At 39.5% G+C, this 19,141-nt stretch overlaps 1 protein-coding gene across 1 annotated transcript in view; it reads right to left on the bottom strand.

Moving 5' to 3' along the window:
- CTNNA3 (catenin alpha 3) overlaps positions 1–19,141 on the bottom strand; it is a 1,377,490-nt gene that overhangs the window by 304,170 nt on the left and 1,054,179 nt on the right. Inside the window, 1 exon segment of the mRNA XM_039911548.1 lies at positions 3,638–3,789. Coding sequence (XP_039767482.1) covers positions 3,638–3,789 — 152 coding nt within the window.

Raw genomic sequence — 19,141 nt, forward strand, 5'->3', positions numbered from 1 at the left:
ACCATTTCATGCACAGTCATTCAAGGCAGAACACACCACAGAGTATTCACTACCTTACGCTTTCCTGGGGTTTAATGAACGTTCTTAATAACCTCCTTTATCTCCATGCTGATGTACAGAGTCAGAGTTTTCATTATCAATTATTTAATCAATCAATGGTTTTTATGGAATTTTCACTGTGGGCAGACCATTGTACTAAGTGCTTATTATTCCAGTATAACTGCCAAATCATCTGTGTGAAATTTCACAATTACTGACTGGAATAAATGCTAAAAGCACATGGAATGTGAAAAGGTTTTGGAGAATTTTTTTTAAACATTTGTACAGTGCCAAACTCAGTCTTGTATTACATCAAAGCAGTGAGATGGATTTAGAGGTGCTTTGAGAGTGACATTGCTACATCTTCCATCAGAGGGACACCTGGAAACCTGCAAGTGCTCAGGCAAACTCTGCAGTCAAAATTTCCCTTTCACTCCTGAATTCCAGTAACACGCAAATCGATTAATTTGCAGTCACATATAATAATGTGGTGTACTGGATGGCAATGAAAATAGTTTTGTGTAGAACAAATTTTGTTGCTCCATTTAAATTTCCTTCTATAAAATAGTAAGGGGTCCTCTAGATAATCTATTTAGTGAGGAGCAGCATGACCTCGTGGAGAGAGCATGGGCCTGGGAGGCAGAGGACCTGGATTCTAATACCAGCTCTGTCAGTTACCTTCTGAATGACCTCGCGCAAGTCGCTAAAGTTCGCTGGGCCACAGATTCCTCATCTGTAAAATGGGAAAGTAAAATGTAAAATGTTCTCCCTCCTACTTAGACTGTGAGCCCCATGTTGGACTGGGGCAGCATCCAGCCTGATTAACTTGTATCGAGAACAGTGCTTGACCCAGAGTGAGTGTTTAACAAATACAAGAGTAAGAATAAATGGGAAACAGCAAAAGTAATACCTATACATTAACTGCAGGAAGAGTAATTTTCTCTACAGCATAATATTCTCATCAACAACTTTCAACTTGGGGTCCAGACCAGAAATCAATAGCCAAAAATGGTCTATAGAGGGGTAGGGGTAATACTATCTATATAATTAATAATAATAATATTACTTGTTAAGCTCTTAGTATGTGCCAAGTACCATTCTAAGTGTTCCTGCAGATACAAGTTAATCGGGTTGGAAATAGTCTCTGTCCCACATTGAAGCTCACACTCTTAAATACCACATTTACAGAAGAGGTACCTGAGGCACAGAGAAGTTAAGTGATTTGCCCATGATCTCATAGCAGATATATGGCAGAGCTGGAATTAGAACCTATGCCCTTTTGACTCCCAGACCCATGCTCTATCCACTAAGGCATACCGCTTCCCTAGGGGAGCACTGCTCCATGACGAAAACCAGACCCCAGAGAAACTTTCTGAATCCTTGCATTCCTGACCAGGTCCCCTGAGTTACTGCTTAGGGCTCTGAAGTGGTCACATGACCAAGAAAGCAGTAGCAGTAGTGGGCCAGAAGTGCCATAACCCCTGGAAAAGGTTTGAGGATCTCAGCCTTGATGAACAGTTGGCATGCCAATCAAGATAGTTCCCTAAGCATGCCATCCTTTGACATTGGTAATGGTGGGATTCCATCCCAAGCTTTCTTTAAGGTTAAGAGAAGTTAGGGTAGTGAAACTTAGTTGGACCCCTACTTGGCCTGGGAGTCAGAGGTTCTATTCTCAGCTCCGCTACTTGTCTGCTGTGTGATCTGGGACAAGCCACTTAATCTCTCTGTGCCTCTGTTCCCTCATCTGTAAAATGGGGATTTAATCCTACTCCCTCTTACTTGGATTGTGAACCCTGTGTGGAACAGCGACTGAGACTAATCTGATTATTTTATGTTTACCCAAAACAGGGCTGGGCACATAGTATGTGCTTAACAATAATAATTAATAATAGTAATGATCATAACTGTCTGACTGATGTGGTATAGGTAATAAGAGGACAAATGGACTAGTTGGTGAAAGTAGAATCCTACTATCTCTGTTAAGTCATCCCAGGCTTTCAAAAGGTCACATTGAATGCCTTAGAAGAGTCATCTGTGGGGCTAGTGGTAATGGAACGCAATTCCTTTATGAAAGTCTGAATAAGTACACAGTGAGCGCTAGTCAGTTTGCAGATGCCACATAATGAAATCCACAAAATGGACTTGAAAGAGGAGAGATAGGAGTCAGAAAAACAGAATTAAGTTTAAATGGGAAAAATACAAACTAGTAGCTATATGAGTTAAGACGTCCCAGGCACAAGTAGGAGGGAAAGTCTATGCTACTGATTCCCGTTTACTTGTTTTGATGTCTGTCTTCCCACTTCTAGACTGTGAGCCCATTATGGGCATGGATTGTCTCTATTTGTTGCTGAATTGTACTTCCCAAGCGCTTAGTACAGTGCTTTGCACACAGTAAGCACTCAATAAATACGATTGAATGAATTGAACGAATGAATGGACCATTAGCAGATCACATGTTGCATATGAGTCAGCAAATGGAGAACAGATGTATAACATAGAAATTATGATATAATATGAAATATGAGATGAGAAGCAGTGTGCCTAGTAGATATAGCATGTAGTAAGAACCAGCGTTGCCTAGTGGTGAGAGCTCGGACCTGGGAGTCAGAAGGACCTACTGTCTAATCCCAGCTCCATCACTTGTCTGCTATATGACTTTGGGCAAGTTACTTCACCTTCCTGTTTTTCAGTTACCTCATGTGCATAATGGAATTAAGACTGTGATTAGTTTGTATCTACCCCAGCACTTAGTTCAGTGCCTGGCACATAGTAAGCACTTTACAAGTACCTTAAAATAAATAAAATTCCATAATGTAAATAAGATAAAACTCAGAAGTGTTCTAGCAATTGGTCAGTCCACAAAAAAATATGTATAGTCAGTCTGTACCAAATATAAATGCAGTAGGCTACTAAAGAAAGGGGTGGATGGTACAATGCTGATTATAGCAACTCATTATAAATCAATCAATGATATTTATTGCACAGTTGCTGTATGCAGAACACTGTACTAAGCGCTTGAGAGAATACTGTACAACAGAATCGGTAGATACATTCTTTGCCCACAGTGATCTTACCACCTGGAGGACTACTCACTAGGTAAGAATGTGAAAACATGATGCAGAGGCACTGTCGGGCCTTTGAGGTGGGATGCTGAGCTAGATGACCTCTTGAGCTTCCTCGAAATTTTCTTTCTAAAATGTTAGGATTCAGCCCTTGAAATGTTTTTTAGCTCCATATGTGCATCTACTGCCAAGCTCAGACAGTACCATGGAGAAAAATTAGTTCCTCTCTTTACAAGATCAACACACATATTTCTGTGACATATTTCACATTGGCCTTCACTTCACTCTCAACTCAACAAAAATGCAGAATTGTAAGTGTTGACATATAACCTGAAAATCTTACAGGACGACACATCTGAATTGCAATTAAATTTACAATTATTCAACTTTTCCATTAAAAAGGGAATGCTTGAACTTCTAGAAGTCTAATAGATTTCATTATTGAAATTATAATCCTTAAAAATCCTGTTGTTCTTCCTAAACAAACTGTTTAAGAGCATATTTAAATATTTCATAGAACAATTAGTCCAACTTACCCTAATCATCATTACAGAACACCTGATATCATGAATTGTATCATACACCTTCTTAGAGATGTCCACAAACCGGTTGTCATCAAAGAGATCCATGGAGTTCCTGTTCAAAGCCTCCAGGGCAACATTGACTTGGGTGACAAACTCAGGAATTGCTGTTTAAATAAACAAGAGATATTAGAAAAAGGGCTTCATCAATTGATCAATGGTATTTATTGAGCACTTACTGTGTATAAAACACTGTACTAAGTGCTTGGAAGAGTAAATGCAATAATAAATAAACACATTCTCTACCCACAGCCAACTTACAATATACAGGGGAAGACAGACATTAAAATAAATAATTTATAATATACAATTTCTGGATATGCAACTAAGGTCTGTGAGGTTGAAGGTGGGTGAATATCAAATGTCCAAAGGTCACAGATCCAAGTGCTTGGTTGATGCAGAAGAGAGAGGAAGCCAGGGAAAAGAGGTTTTAATAGAGGAAGGTTTTTTTGAGAAGCTGTGACCTTAATAATGCTTTGAAGGTGGGGAGAGTGGTTGTCTGGCATATAAGGAAGGGAAGGAAGTTATAGGCTAGGGGGAGGGTGTGGGAAAGGGATCCGAGGTAAGATATATGAGATCAGGGCACAGAGAATATGCAGGTGCTCCTCTAGGACCTGAGGTAAGAGGAGGCAATCTGATTGAGTGCTTTAAAGCCACTGGTAAGGAGATTTTGTTTGGTGCAGAGGTGGATGGGCAACCACTGGAGGTTCTTGAGGAGTGGGGAGATATGGACTGAATAAGGCAGAAGAATCAAATATGGACAAGAGTGGGGTGAGACACGCAGGAAGGTCAGTGAGAGGCAGATACAATAGTCAATGTGGGATAGGATAAATGCTTGGATCAGCATGATAGCACTATGTATGGAGAGGAAAGCTTCACCTGTAGCTTGCTATCACATATACTAAGTGGGACATTTTAATCAAATCGTGATTTGGGAATTTTAGAAATGGAGGCTGGTTGGGTCGAAGTAAGGGACTGATGGGCAATGGGAGTGAAGGGAAGGAAAGAGATGCAGGGGGAATGCTCCAGGAATTTAATAGAAATAGTGAAGACACTGAACTCCAACTTAGCAATCTCAGTTAATAGAAATATCTTTTTATAATCCATCTCTTGGAATTAAACTGATTAACAAAAAATGGGAAGATCTAAATCAATCAATCAATAGTATTTATTGAAAGCTTACTGTGTGCAGAGCTCTGCACTAAGAACTTGAGAATGTGCAATATAGCAGAGTTGGTAGACATATTCCCTGTCCACAGCGAGTTTACAGTCTAGAATCTCAGTAAAAAGAGTCTGTATGCTTCACAGCCAATGTGAGCTCAGGGTTAGAAAGACCCAGCTTTGAGACAAAAAAAAGGTTTCACTGTAAATGAATGAGACCAAGGAAACTCTGGCAATGAGAAGGTTGGAAATATAGCAGAAAATAACTCTAGGTATCAGTAGGAGAGCATTAAGTAAAAAGTACCCAGCACCTTTCAAACTCTTTGGAAAAAATACTGTCAAATTATAGGGAATGTTAGTTGGTTTCCTGTGCATCTGCCTCACCATGAATATCAACAAAAAGTCATCATTAATTTCACATGCTAAACTCTCCCTCTTGAATGGCATGATGTCACATAACTATTAAGAGCAAATCTACCTGCCTGGACCATACTTGTTCAATTCTATTATGCAGCTAAATAGTATTACAAGCATAAAAGATTCCTTCAGATTTCCTTCTAATAACTTGAACATATAGCTTTCTTAGAGTCGAAATAAGAAATTCATAATGCCTGTTAGTTCCCGCTAAGAAAATTTGCTTTTCTGTTCATTTTAATGGCATTTGTAAAATGTTGAAATGTAATAATGCCTTGGTCCTGAGGTATCTTCTGAAATACCCAGTGAAACCCATATTCATGGGAATATGGGAATATGGGAAGCAGCGTGGCTCAGTGGAAAGAGCCTGGGCTTCAGAGTCAGAGGTCATGTGTTCGACTCCCGACTCTGCCACTTGTCAGCTGTGTGACTGTGGGCAAGTCACAACTTCTCTGTGCCTCAGTTACCTCATCTGTAAAATGGGGATTAACTTTGAGCCTCACATGGGACAACCTGATGACCCTGTATCTCCCCCAGCGCTTAGAACAGTGCTCTGCACATAGTAAGCGCTTAACAAATACCAACATTATTATTATTATTATTTTCCTTCCAGGTTATTCTGTTGTGCACTGGTGATGTGAGTTTTTTTTAAGAATAATAAAGCTAGCTAATGTAAAAGATGAGACCATCTAGGTAATACTATAACTTGTGTATCTTTTAGTGAGCTCAAAGCTAGGTACTCATCTATAAATGCAGAGAGTTATTACCTCTGATTCTCCCATCTAAAGACACATGAGCTACCAGTTCTTGAGGCTATGGCTGTGTGTAATCAGTCTGATCTGGATAGAGCATCTCTGGCTCCAGATATTGTGCCTATATTTTCCAAGATCCAAAGACCTTATTTTCCTGAGCTCCTGCTTTACAGTAATACAACTACTACTATGATGCATTTTCCAGCTTCACAACAGAGTGTACTTGAAACCCTAATGAATTATTTTCATTTTATGTGGCTCTGTAATAAAGGGGTCAGTAATAAAGGAAGCAAGAAAAGTAAATGTGGGAAAAAAACTCCCATCACATGAAAAATTCTTCCTCTTTTTACTTCCATGATTTTGGTGAGTTAGGACCATTTAAAACCCGAATCTATGGATTGTGTTTCCCTTGAGACAAGTATTCTGTTCTGCAAAACATCTGTTTGCATCTAAAAAGGTTTGGAGCATGGCTTTTCGTTATCCCCTCCCATCCCCCAAACTATGATGGCTCAGTAAACTTTATTAGTCTCCTGCTAGGAGGGACTGTATCTTAAAATTAATTTTTCTTGGGCAGAGTTTGCTTATAGTGCAAACAGCTTGAGCTGTACTGTGAAGAAAGTTTCAACCCTTTTTAGAGTTGAGGAAAGGCCGGAGGGTTTTCTGTCAGCCTAGGATTTCATGGTCCCAGCAATTTACAAAGGCCTATACAGGAAACTAAAGTAAACAAAGGCCCAGGCAGGTGGGAAGACTGTGGCAGATAAAGCAAAGCAAGTCCTGTAGAGCTAGTGCCTTGGTTCCGCGAAAGAGCAGACAGGTTACAATATTCACTAGGAGAACAGAACTCAGGAGGGAGCATCTAGCTCCATCCCTAAAACTCAGGTCTCATTTTGCAGTGTGAAAATAGAGATCTTAACTTCTAATAAGAAACTCTCTCTGCTTATGCCTTTCTAGAGAATTAACAGCTTGATGTAAGGGATTATAAGCAAATGTTCATCATGTGTTGTGCCTTATCCCTGCAAAGCTTCCACAAAAACATTTTTCTCTTCCCATTGTCCATTAGCTTTCATTAATAGAGCAATTTCATTCAGCTCCGACTCATTCTTTTGGCGTTTTTGACAGCGGGTTCAAAGATGGCACTACTGACAATGACATTTCTATGGATGGATCCTCGTGAGGCTAAAAAGATCATCGTATGGACTAACTTTCCATTCCATATTGTTGGGAGGAGCATCATTTATGTGAATGAAGTACTCACCTAATATTAAGCACTTACATGCAGTAACAGTGAAAGACATGGCCATTGCCCCTGAGGAGGAGCCAAACAGACATGCAATATCATAAATATAATTGGCAAAAGCACACAGGACAAATTTTATAAACAAAAACAAATGAACAATTAAATATAATTATGACCCAGATTTCTCACAACATGCACAGCCTGATCTTATCTGCATCACTGTTCCTGACATTCCCCAGATTACTAAACTTGACTCAAGTGAATCAATTTCCTCTCCAACCCCCACCTCCCTCTCCAGCCAATCACTCACCCTGCCCTTCTTTCTTCTTGGTCACTCCTCAAGCTGCCCCTCCTCCCTTCCTCTTCCTCACCCCCCCACCACTTTAGGTGCTAAACCGAAGTGTGTTATAATGATGATGGTGATGGCATTTATTTAAGATCTTACTATGTACCAAGAACCAGGCTAAGCATAGGCATAAACAGCAATCATTCATTCAATCGTTTGAGCGTTTACTCTGTGCAGATCCTGGTTCTAAGCTCTTGGAAAGTACAATTCTGCAACAGATAGAGACAATCTCTGCCAAACAACGGTCTCACAGTCTAAAAGGGGGAGACAGACAATAAAACAAAAACAAGTAGACGGGTATCAATACCATCAAAATAGATAAATAGAACCCTAGATAAATACATATCATTAATAAAATAGAGCAATAAATATGTACAAATATATACAAGTGCTGTGGGGAGGGGAAGGAGGTAGAGCAGAGGGAGGGAGTAGGGGCAATGGAGAGAGGAGGAGGAGCAGAGGGAAAGGGAAGACTCAATCTGGGAAGGCCTCCTGGAGAAGGTGAACTCTCAGTAGGGCTTTGGAGAGGGGGGAGAGAGTTAGTTTGGCAGATGTAAGAAGGGAGGGCATTCCAGGTCAGAGGTAGGACGTGGATCAGGGGTCAGATGGTGGGACAGGCGGGAACAAGGCTCTGGAAGGAGGTTAGCGGCAGAGGAGCAGACTATTCAGGCTGGGCTGTAGGAGGAGAGAAAGGAGGTGAGATAGGAGGGGGCAAGGTGATGGAGAGCTCTGAAGCCAAAAATCCTATTGTACACAGTTCTGTCCCCCATAGGGCTCACAGTACCTTTAATTCTAGACATGGCAGACACAACAACAACCACCACCACTGCTGCTAAACACACACACTCACATACACACACACAAACACACACATACACCCCTTCCCATTTGCTGGATGGGGTATCTGAGATAAGTCCAAATCTCATAGTCAAGGACATTTGGGCACCACAGTTACCCTGCAAATCTTCACTTCAATTTCCATATCAATAAATTAATCAATTAATTACAGTGGTATTCATTGAGCGCATACTAGGTGTAGAGCATGGTACTAAGTGCTTGGGAGAGTACAGTGCAATAGAGTTGACAGATGAATCATTATACTGTACTCTCCCAAGAGTTTAGTACAGTGCTTTGTATACAGAAAGTGCTCAATAAATACAATTGAATGAATGATTGAACATTCCTTGCCCATGACAGGCTTGCACTAAAGAGGGTGAGATAGACATTATTATAAATAAGAAACATTATAATTTAAATATATGTACATGAAGGCTGTGGGGTTCTGGGTGGGGTGAATATCAAATACCTAAAGGTCACATATCCTAGTGCATCTCTGAAAGGCTTGAGAGTAAAGTGGTTTGGGTGTATCAAAGTTCTCTTTTGTAAGGGTGTAGAAACAAAAGATAATCAGATTTTGACATTTTCCTGTTGATGTTCCCATATTTAGTACAGTGTTGAGAGTTATTCATTCACTAAATAGTATTTACGGGCCTACGTTATACAGATCTCATGATTAGGATCTTGGAAGATTACAAAAAAAGTAAAATATATGGACTCAGCTCTTAAGAAGCTTCACTTGAATTGAAAAGACAGGCAGATCTATACTATATACGAGTTTTGGAATAGGGAAAAAGTTTAGATATATGACTTTATAAAAACAAATTATTGAGAAAATGGACCTATGAATCAATCTATGCATAAGTCCTGGGGGTGAAATGATCAAGGACAGTGGAAATTAGCTGGGGAATGCCACCTGAAAAGAGTTAATATCTACAAAGGAAAAAAAATTTGAGTCAGAATTTTGGATTTTCTGCCAAATGCAATGTTCTCTTAGTGTGTTTGCTATCTGCACTCATTTTTAGCCCCCGATTCCTTTCACTAACACACAGATATTATTTGCTCCAAAATTAATGATAGTAACAATAATTGCAGTATTTGTTAAGCGCTTTCTATGTCCCAAGCACTGTTCTAAGCACTGGGGTGGATACGAGCAAATCGGGTTGGACACAGTCCCTATCCCAAAGGGATTTACTGTCTCAATCTCCATTTTGCAGATAAGATAATTGAGGCCTGGAGAAGTGAAGTGATTTGTCCAAGGTCACAAGCAGACAGGTGGCAGAGCTGAAATTAGAATCCATGACCTTCTAACACCCAAGCCTTTGTCCTAGCCACTAGACCATGTGATGCTTGAAGTAAAATATGGATATCTACAGCACAGAAGAAAATGTTACTATTTCACTCAAATATCATGAATAATGCTCAGCCTTAGATAGGTTCTATTTTATGACTCTAGGCATCCATGTGTATGTACTACTTCCTAATTTTGTGGGCACAAGTCAGACAGGGAGTAATTGTTTTCTAAGAATAGCCAAATTTTGACATTCCTAGATTCCTAGACATTTATGTGTGCCTCAAAATGCAGCTAAACTCTTCATATTGAGGACTATTTGCCCTGCTCCTACCCAATCCCTGCTCATCTCCGAATTGACACAGAGACAAAAAAATAAATCATTCGATTGCCCTAGGCTGATCCCAGCTGAGCTCAATAGCCATCTACAGACTTCCCAGTTGTTCATTGTGCATGCATAGGGGACACTGGAAGCCAGAATGCAGGGAATCAGAGGATGAGTGTTGGTGAATCTCAAGCACTTGTAAATGTGTGCCCAACCTGTGTGGCACAGGAGTGATGAGAAATTAAGTTAATTAGGTAAAAAACTCCAAGTACACATTGTATACTAATTATTCAATCATCTTTAGAAAATTACTTCTTCAAAGCAATTTCCACAACGGTAAACACACTCTGATGGTCTAGAAATCACAAGACCTCTTTCACAATATTATACAAAACAATTGGTAAATTGGTAAGGATTAGATGAGATCAATGAATCCCTGCTTTCCAATCTCTTTTAGTATCTATTCAATCATAAATTCTCTGGGGACAAGCTTTTAACCTTTATGATTTTTGAAGATAATTTTTGCCAATGTACAGATAGCTACTTCAAACCTAACAGCTCACAATTTATTCTTTTAAGCAATTTGCACATATGCTGGGGTCTTCAGGGGTATGGCAATTAAATGAAGTCATTAATTAAGTTTCGCTGCTCTTTGAGTTTAAAAATAAACACAACTGAAGGTGAGATTTTTCTTTCAATTGTGGACAGATATGACTGATAAAGCCAGTTTGAGAATGACAACCTTTTGTGTCTCGTGTGTAAAGATTGTCCCTTGCTGTACTGTTGCACTTGTAACTCACTGAACCTGATGCTGTTTTCTTTTCCTTGGTGAAAACTGATGAAGACTTTGCTTCATCCCTTTTTTAAAGTATTCTTTCTGTCTACCTCTTCTATGATCAGCCCATTTCAACTCAACATGGAGTAGTTGTTTAAGCATACTGCTGTTGTCCATTGTCTTCCCTGTCTCTCCCAACTAAGGTAGGATGGGGTGGTTGTTGTTTTAAGGGTGTCTTGAGGGGGGAGATGGAGGAGCTGAAATCTCAGAACTTTATTGGTTGTGATTCTTCCTTTCCAATTAATATTAAATATTGCACTAGAGTTGGTGGCCCTGCCTTAGAAGTTGAATGTGGTATCTTGTGTCTTTGCATCTCTCAAAGGACACACTAGCCTTCTTCAATAGGTTTTCTACTTCCAACTTTCCTTGCATCATTGAAGTATTGCTACTGAAAATAACAGAATTCCATGATACCATTCAGTTCTACTATTGTTGTTGACCTTTGGCAGTTGAGAGGGTTTGAGAGATGTGGACTTGTAAATCAGTCAGTTGGTCAATGAATCAGTGATATTTTTGAGACTTTACTGTGGGCAGATCACTGTACTAATCAATTATTGAGCTCTCATTGTGTGCAGAGCACTGCACTAAGCATTTGGGAGAATACAACAGAATTGGTAAACATGTTCCCTGCCCACAAGGAATTTATAATCTAGAGGACTACCCATTAGCTAAGCATGCCAAAACAGGAGACAGAGGCATTGTCATGGAAAATTCGTGGAACGTATCACTAAGCTAGCACTTGGTAGAGTACAGTAGAGTTGGTAGACAAGATATTCCTGTCCCCAGGGAGTTTACAATTACTGAATTGTCCATAACCTTGATCTTCCTAGAACTTTTCATGCAGTGTTTTGCTGATTCTGTAAGCAGTTAATGATCATCTGAGTGGTTTCCCACACATAGGCTGTCAACACACAGTCGTCAGCATATAGTAGCTTCTGTAGGAGTGACATGAAGAGTGTTGTGGTGCTGAGGTGAAATGATTTCCTAGAAGATAAGAATAGCATTCTGACACCAGCTTCCAGATCCATTTGCATCCTCAAGCACAGTAGATTAGAATGAGTTAAACAAAACTGAATCTATTACTGCACCCAGCTCCACTCCAGTGATGATAGGAAATCAATCTGAAGCAGTCCCTCCAAATCTGAAGCATTCAATCACAGCCTCAAGAAGCATTTTTAGTATCCTGATTAACTTTTCAGGGCAGGTAAAATTTTCAGTTGCCATAGCATAGGCATATTGGTAGTTTTCTGTGCTTTTTGTACATCATATAGAATTCTTGATGTTATTCATTGCATTTCTCAGATGTTCGGAACAGCAAAGGTCACGTCTTCTTTGCCCCATTATGATCTGAAACCCACATACAACACTGGTGGGTATGACTACTCGAAGAGAACTTGAAGTTTCTAGTTCAGCAATGTAAATTACTGAGATTCCACAATAGTCAACATTGTATACCAATTACTCCAGGAAAGTTTTTTTGACCATGGGCACAAAGATTTTAAAAAATGGCATCTGTTAAACACTTATTATGTGTCAAGCACTATTTTAGGCTAGTACACAACCCCTGTCCCACATAGGCTCACAATCTAAGTAGGAGGAAAAGAGGCATTGAATCCCCATTTTACAGTCGAGGAAACTGAGGCACAGAGAAATGAAGTGACTTGCCCAAGATCATACAGCAAGCAAATGGCAGAGCTGGGGTAGAACCAGGTCCACTGACTCCCATGCCCATGCTTTATCCACTAGGAAACACTACTTCTTTAATCTGATATCACACCCGGAAAAACGTTTAGTTCCTTTTTTGTTGTAGTATCACTCCTCCTTATGTTATTATGTTAATATCATGATGGTGAGATATGGATAAAACATTCAACAGAATTGTGGAATTTGATGGATGTATGCTAGGATTCAAATAATGTCCTTTGACCACTTAGAGAAGCAACGTATCTAGTGGATAGAGCAAGGGCCTGGAATTCAGATGGAGCTGAGCTCTAATGCCAGCTTCGCCATGAGTCTGCTGTGTGATCTTAGGCATGTCACTTTACTTCTCTGTGCCTCACTTACTTCTTCTGTAAAATGGGGAATAAGACTGTGAGCCCAATGTGGGACAGGGACTGTGCCTATCCCAATTACTTTGTATTTACTCCAACACTGAGTAATAATAATAATAATAATGTTGGTATTTGTTAAGCGCTTACTATGTGCCGAGCACTGTTCTAAGCGCGGGGGTAGACATAGGGGAATCAGGTTGTCCCACGTGGGGCTCACAGTCTTAATCCCCATTTTACAGATGAGGGAACTGAGGCACAGAGAAGTTAAGTGACTTGCCCACAGTCACACAGCCGACAAGTGGAAGAGCTGGGATTCGAACTCATGAGCCCTGACTCCAAAGTCCGTGCTCTTTCCACTGAGCCACGCTGCTTCGTGAGTACTTAAAGAATACCATAATTATTTCTTAACTGGCTATAACAAATCTAGCCTTAAAATCATACTTTACTGTAAACACTGAGATGTGTTCACATATAAAATGCTGTCTTCAGGAATCTGTGCTTCCAGTAGCTTGTCATAATTGATCAGCAATGCAATTCAGGGTCTTGGCTCATTGCAACATGAATTAATTTGAGTAATTTTTGAATAAATTTAATATATCATCTATGCTATGTTCAGATATTATGGTGCAACTTACAAAATTATTAACACTATGACTGGGAAAGGAGGAATGATAAATTTATTAAGTAAATCACTGGTTTCATTCACTGTGTTCCGTGATGGTAAATACACAATTTTTCTTCTACAATTATGAATTTCCTCATTACTTTGGGGAAAAGACTCAGAAGCTGAAAGATGCCCTTTAGTCATTTTTAAATTAATTTCAATATCAAGAAAAGTAATAATTGTAATTGCAATATTTAATAATAATAATGTTGGTATTTGTTAAGCACTTACTATGTGCCAAGCACTGTTCTAAGCACTGGGGTAGATACAGGGTAATCAGGTTGTCCTACGTGAGGCTCACAGTTAATCCCCATTTTACAGATTAGCTAACTGAGGCACAGAGAAGTTAAGTGACTTGCCCACAGTCACACAGCTGACAAGTGGCAGAGTGGGATTCAAACTCATGACCTCTGACTCCCAAGCCCAAGCTCTTTCCAATGAGCCACGCTGCTAAGTGCTTACTATGTGCTAGGCACTGTTCTAAGTGCTGGAGTAGATATATGATAATCTGTTCTGGCACAGTCCCTGTCCCACATAGGGCTCACAATCTTAATCCCATTTTACAGATGAAGAAATTGAGACATAGAGAAATTAAGTGGCTTGCCTAAGGTTAAACAGCAGACAAGTGGTAGAGCCGGGATTAGAATCCAGGTCTTTCTGATGCCCAGGTCTGTGGTCTATTCACTAGGCCATATACTGAGTAGTTCAATATAAACATTAACCTACTGATAATATAGAATTTGAATTCACTAGAGAGTAAGCTTCTTGAAGGCAGGAGTCATTTCTATCAGTTCTCTTATACTGTAGTGTCCAAACCACTTGGTTTATGCTCTGAACACAGTTAAGTGTTCAATAATGCAATTGTTTGGTTGAATCATCTGTAGAATTTGAACTCAAGAGATGTTTATAGTGTTTGTGGCATAAAGCATTAAGGACCTTTGAAGTTAATGCCAAAAGCATCCTTTAAGGTGGTTGTTCCATAAATGGTGTAGAATCCCAAAAAAATCCACATCCAATTGAGGTAAAAAAGCATTCAGACACAAAGTTGTATGGGCTTTATTTAGAGAATGGAGTTAAGTTTGAAATTTAGCACCTGGCCCCCACTTCACCCAAGAGCGGTGGGTTTCCTTAAGGCCTTAGAAGATTAATTTTAATTTGTTGATTTCTGTTAACGGATGGGAATTTTTTTGAGGAAAAAAAATCACAAATCTAAAAATTTTCATTCCCATGGTACCTGGATTAATTTTTCAATTGCGACTTGTGTGAGAGAAACTATATATGAAACATTTGAATAATGATGATGATGATATTTATTAAGTGCTTACTAGACATCAAACACTGTACTAAATGTAGCACAGATCTTATTGACCACATCAACTTACTCCTGAACCTTCTGATCCGCTTGCACATTTTTCTCATTCATATATAAGGGTTTGCACTGTTTCTTTAAGGACCATTCATTCATTCATTCAATCATATTTATTGAGCTCTTACTGTGTTTAGAACACTATCCTAAGCACTTGGAATGTACAATTGGGCAACAGATAGAGACAATCCCTGCCCAACAATGGGCTCACAGTCCATTCAATCAGTAGTCTCCTGGGCGGACAAAGCTCCAAGATTAGGAGGATTTATTCAGTTAAAAAGCTAAAATTCCCATTTCTGACCCACAACAGTGGGGCCTAAGACATTGTTTTTAAGGATATTTCAGTTGGTTGTCAGCTACGCCCTCTTGGGTGAATGTCTCATCTGACCAGGAGTGCCCAGAACATTCAGCAAAGGAGATTTGAGAAGCAGTATGGCTTAGTGGAAAGAGCTCGGGCTTGGGAGTCAGAGGTCATAGGTACTAATCCTGCCTCTGCCACTAATCTGCTGTGTGATCTTGGGTAAATCACTTAACTTCTCTGTGCCTCAGTTACCTCATCTGTAAAATGGGGATTAAGATTGTGGGGACCTCAACAAGGTGAATCATGAAAGGACCTCTGCGAGGTGAATCTCTAAAGTACCATAGAAAGACAAAACCCTAATGGACCTCAGAGACAGAGATGGGGGTTGTAACAAGTAGCATTATTAGGAAGGTGCCCCCTGAAATGTTTGTCTCACTCAAATCTTAAAGTTAGAATACTGGAAGCATGTATAAACAAGAAAATAGAATGGGATCTACTTCTGAACACAGAAGCAGTGTGGTCTAGTTGATAGCACATGTGATTGGGAGTCAGGAGGACCAGGGTTCTAATCTTGACTCTGCTACTTGTCTGCTGTGTGACCTGGGGCAAATCACTTCACTTCTCTGTGCTTCAGTTACCTCATCTGCAAAATAGGGGTTAAGACTGTGAGACCCATCTGAGACATGGACTGTGTCCAACCTAATTAGCTTGTATCTACCCTAGGCCTTAGAACAGTGCCTGGCACATAGTAAGTGCTTAACAAATACCATTAAAACAAAGAAAAACAAAACAAAAACTATTGTATTTGACCTCATAAACTCCAGGGACAATCCCCGTTTCATATGTACCTCAATGGCAAGTTACCAACTCTGTGATAACAACTGATGATCCCGGGATGCCTAAACCATTGTCATGGAGCTGGATATGTCAGAGAAAACTTTCACAGCCAACTTAGAAATGAGTAACCATGACCAGCCATCCCTAGGACAGAAGTAGGTAAACTACATGGTCCAGAAGAAACCAAATATTGATTGAGATTGAACAAAAATGTTAAGAGTAGCTTTAGGTTAATAGACTATAAAAATCTACCCTTGCACATATTGGATACTGTTGCTATCCACAAAACGGAGATTATGCAAACAAGGAGGTTGGCAGATATATTAACATTTATTGAGTTCTACTGCTTGCAGAACACTGCACGGTACTAGGTGTTTGAGAGAGTAGAGACAAAGTACAATACATTTTCCAATTTCAGTCACTGCCCAGCAAGTGACCTTCCAGGAAAGCAACTGCAAGTTTCTCCCTTGCCTCTGCTGGAAAAAAAAAAGTTTAAGCTGTAATGAGGAAATACCTATTTTTTTAAGGAATTTTCTTGCCCTGTCCTTCATTCTCTACTCTAGAGAGGGTAATAACTCTATATAGATTCAGGTTATTTTCAATATGTAGGCTTAATATTTAGATTTAATTTTTTTGTGAAGAATTTTTAGGGGTTTATAAAGGCAACTATAATTGCAACAGAAAAATCCATACCACTAGTTACCTCCTTCTCCCCCTTATGATTCAAATTTGTAATATTAAAAACAACATTGTATGAAAGCCTATCAGATCCATGTCTGGTCCAGATCTACTTTTGATTTTCATTAATCCCAGGCAGAAAAGGAACAGGTTTATTATTGCAGAATAACTTTAAAATATTTAACAGGAGGAAACTCAAACTTTTCTAGATTTCCTAAGATTACTGTGACAAGAGTAGAACCACGAGATTTTGAGTTCCTTCTGAAAGTTTAAACAGTTCCCCAAACTCTTAAAATATGGTACTTCTATCAACAGCTAATATCCTAGATTGTAGACTGTAAGATCCTTTCAGGCAGGGAAATGCCTACCAACTCCGTTGCACTGTATTCTCTTAAGCACTGTTCTGAGTACAAGGCAACTCCCCAGAGCACTCTGAACACACTAGGTGGTCAGGAAATATGATTGATAAGCTATGAACCCTCTGAGGGACAGGGACCATGTCTAACTCCCATCTGTATATTCTTTCCCAGTGCTTAGTATAGTGCTCTGCACCCAGTAGGTGCTTAATAAATACCATTACTTCTGCTAAATTATGGACAACTATAAACAAAGTCATTACATTCTCTCCACCTCTAGGGCAAGTTTTCATTAGCTTTGTAAAAGTATGAGATAATTTGTCTATTATTTTAAAAGCCTTGTTCTTATTAATGTAGCCAGAAAAAGAATAATATGTTCAGCATATTTTTATTAATTTAGGAAAATCCTGGATCATCAGTTTGGCATTCAAATAAGTCAAGCATGTCAGAGAGGAGAGAGAATTATAGTTATAATAATCAAAGGGAGGATTACATGCACAGATTTCCAAAAAAAAAGCATCTCCCTACGTTTTCTCACTTTCAAAGATGTTGAGTTTTTTAACATTATAAGGCATCATTTGAAGGAATTTAATTAACAATACCAAATTTGAACAGAGAGCAACATCAAAATAGGTGAGCAAGGAGGTACGTGAAATAACCTTTTGCTCATGTTCTTCATCCCTTGAAAAGCCATGACAGAAATTATGGGTTTTTATATTTCCCCTTTGAGAGATGACACTCATTTCATGAGGTTAAAGCAAGGATCACAAACAGTGTAGTAAACAGAATATATTTGGTTTAAAAATTTAGTTCTGAGGGCTTCATGTCATCCAGGAAATACATTTACAATTTGCATTCTTTTCAAGGCTATTTTTACTAAAATATAGTTAGTACAGATAGTACAGATAGTCATGAGGAATGAATCCATGAAGAACATGCATATTTATTTCAGAGAAGTTTGAATAAACAGTGGTAAATAACTCCCAGTGTTTATCACATGAACATAGTTGAGAGGCAGGGTTTCCTAGTGGATAGAGCACAGCCCTGGGAGTCAGAAGGACCTGGGTTGTAATCCCTGTTCCATCACATGTCTGCTGTGTGACATTGGGCCTTCTCTATGCCTCAGTTTCCTCATCGGTAAAGTGAGAATAAAGACTGAGTCCTGTGTGGGACAGCGACTTTGTCCAACCTGATTAGCTTGCAATTACCTCATCTATAAAATGGGGATTAAGACTGTGAGCCCCACGGGGGACAACTTGATAACCTTGTATCTACCCCAGCGCTTAGAACCGTGCTGGGCACATAGTACACACTTAAATACCATTATTATCAGTGCTTAGAACAGTGCTTGACACTTACTAAGTGCTTAACAAATACCATCATCATCATCTACTCCAGGGCTTAGTACAGTGCTTGGAACAGAGTAAGTGTTTAAGAAATATCATGAAAATAAAATAGAGTTAAATTTGTTTATTTTGGGGGTATATATTTGAAAAGCAGCCTGGCTCAGTGCAAAGAACCGGGCTTGGGAGTCAGAGATCGTGGGTTCTAATCCCACCTCCACCACTTGTCTGCTGTGTGACCTTGGGCAAGTCGCTTAACTTCTCTGTGCCTCAGTTACCTCATCTGTAAAATGGAGATTGAGACTGTAAGCCCCATGTGGGACAACCTGATTACTCTGTGTTTCCTCCAGTGCTTAGAACAGTGCTTGGCACATAGTAAGCACTTAACAAATATCATCATCATCATCATCATTTGTGTAACATACCACAAAGGGATGCAGGGGTCACCACTGACTGCCCTCATAGATACCTATCACAGTAACATGAGACATCACCTGTGTAATGCTAGCATAGAATGCAACAGAATAATGAGTCACAACCCGTTTTGCAGAAGTTTGTCTGAGGCCACCCACCTCTACAGTGTTCCTCATTTTTTCCCCTCCCATTAAAACTGTGAACTTCCTGTGGGTCAGGGATTACATACAATGGGCCTATACTGTAGCTAT

Source organism: Ornithorhynchus anatinus, chromosome 3 (assembly GCF_004115215.2).
Source record: "Ornithorhynchus anatinus isolate Pmale09 chromosome 3, mOrnAna1.pri.v4, whole genome shotgun sequence".
Classification (NCBI taxonomy): Eukaryota; Metazoa; Chordata; class Mammalia; order Monotremata; family Ornithorhynchidae; genus Ornithorhynchus; species Ornithorhynchus anatinus.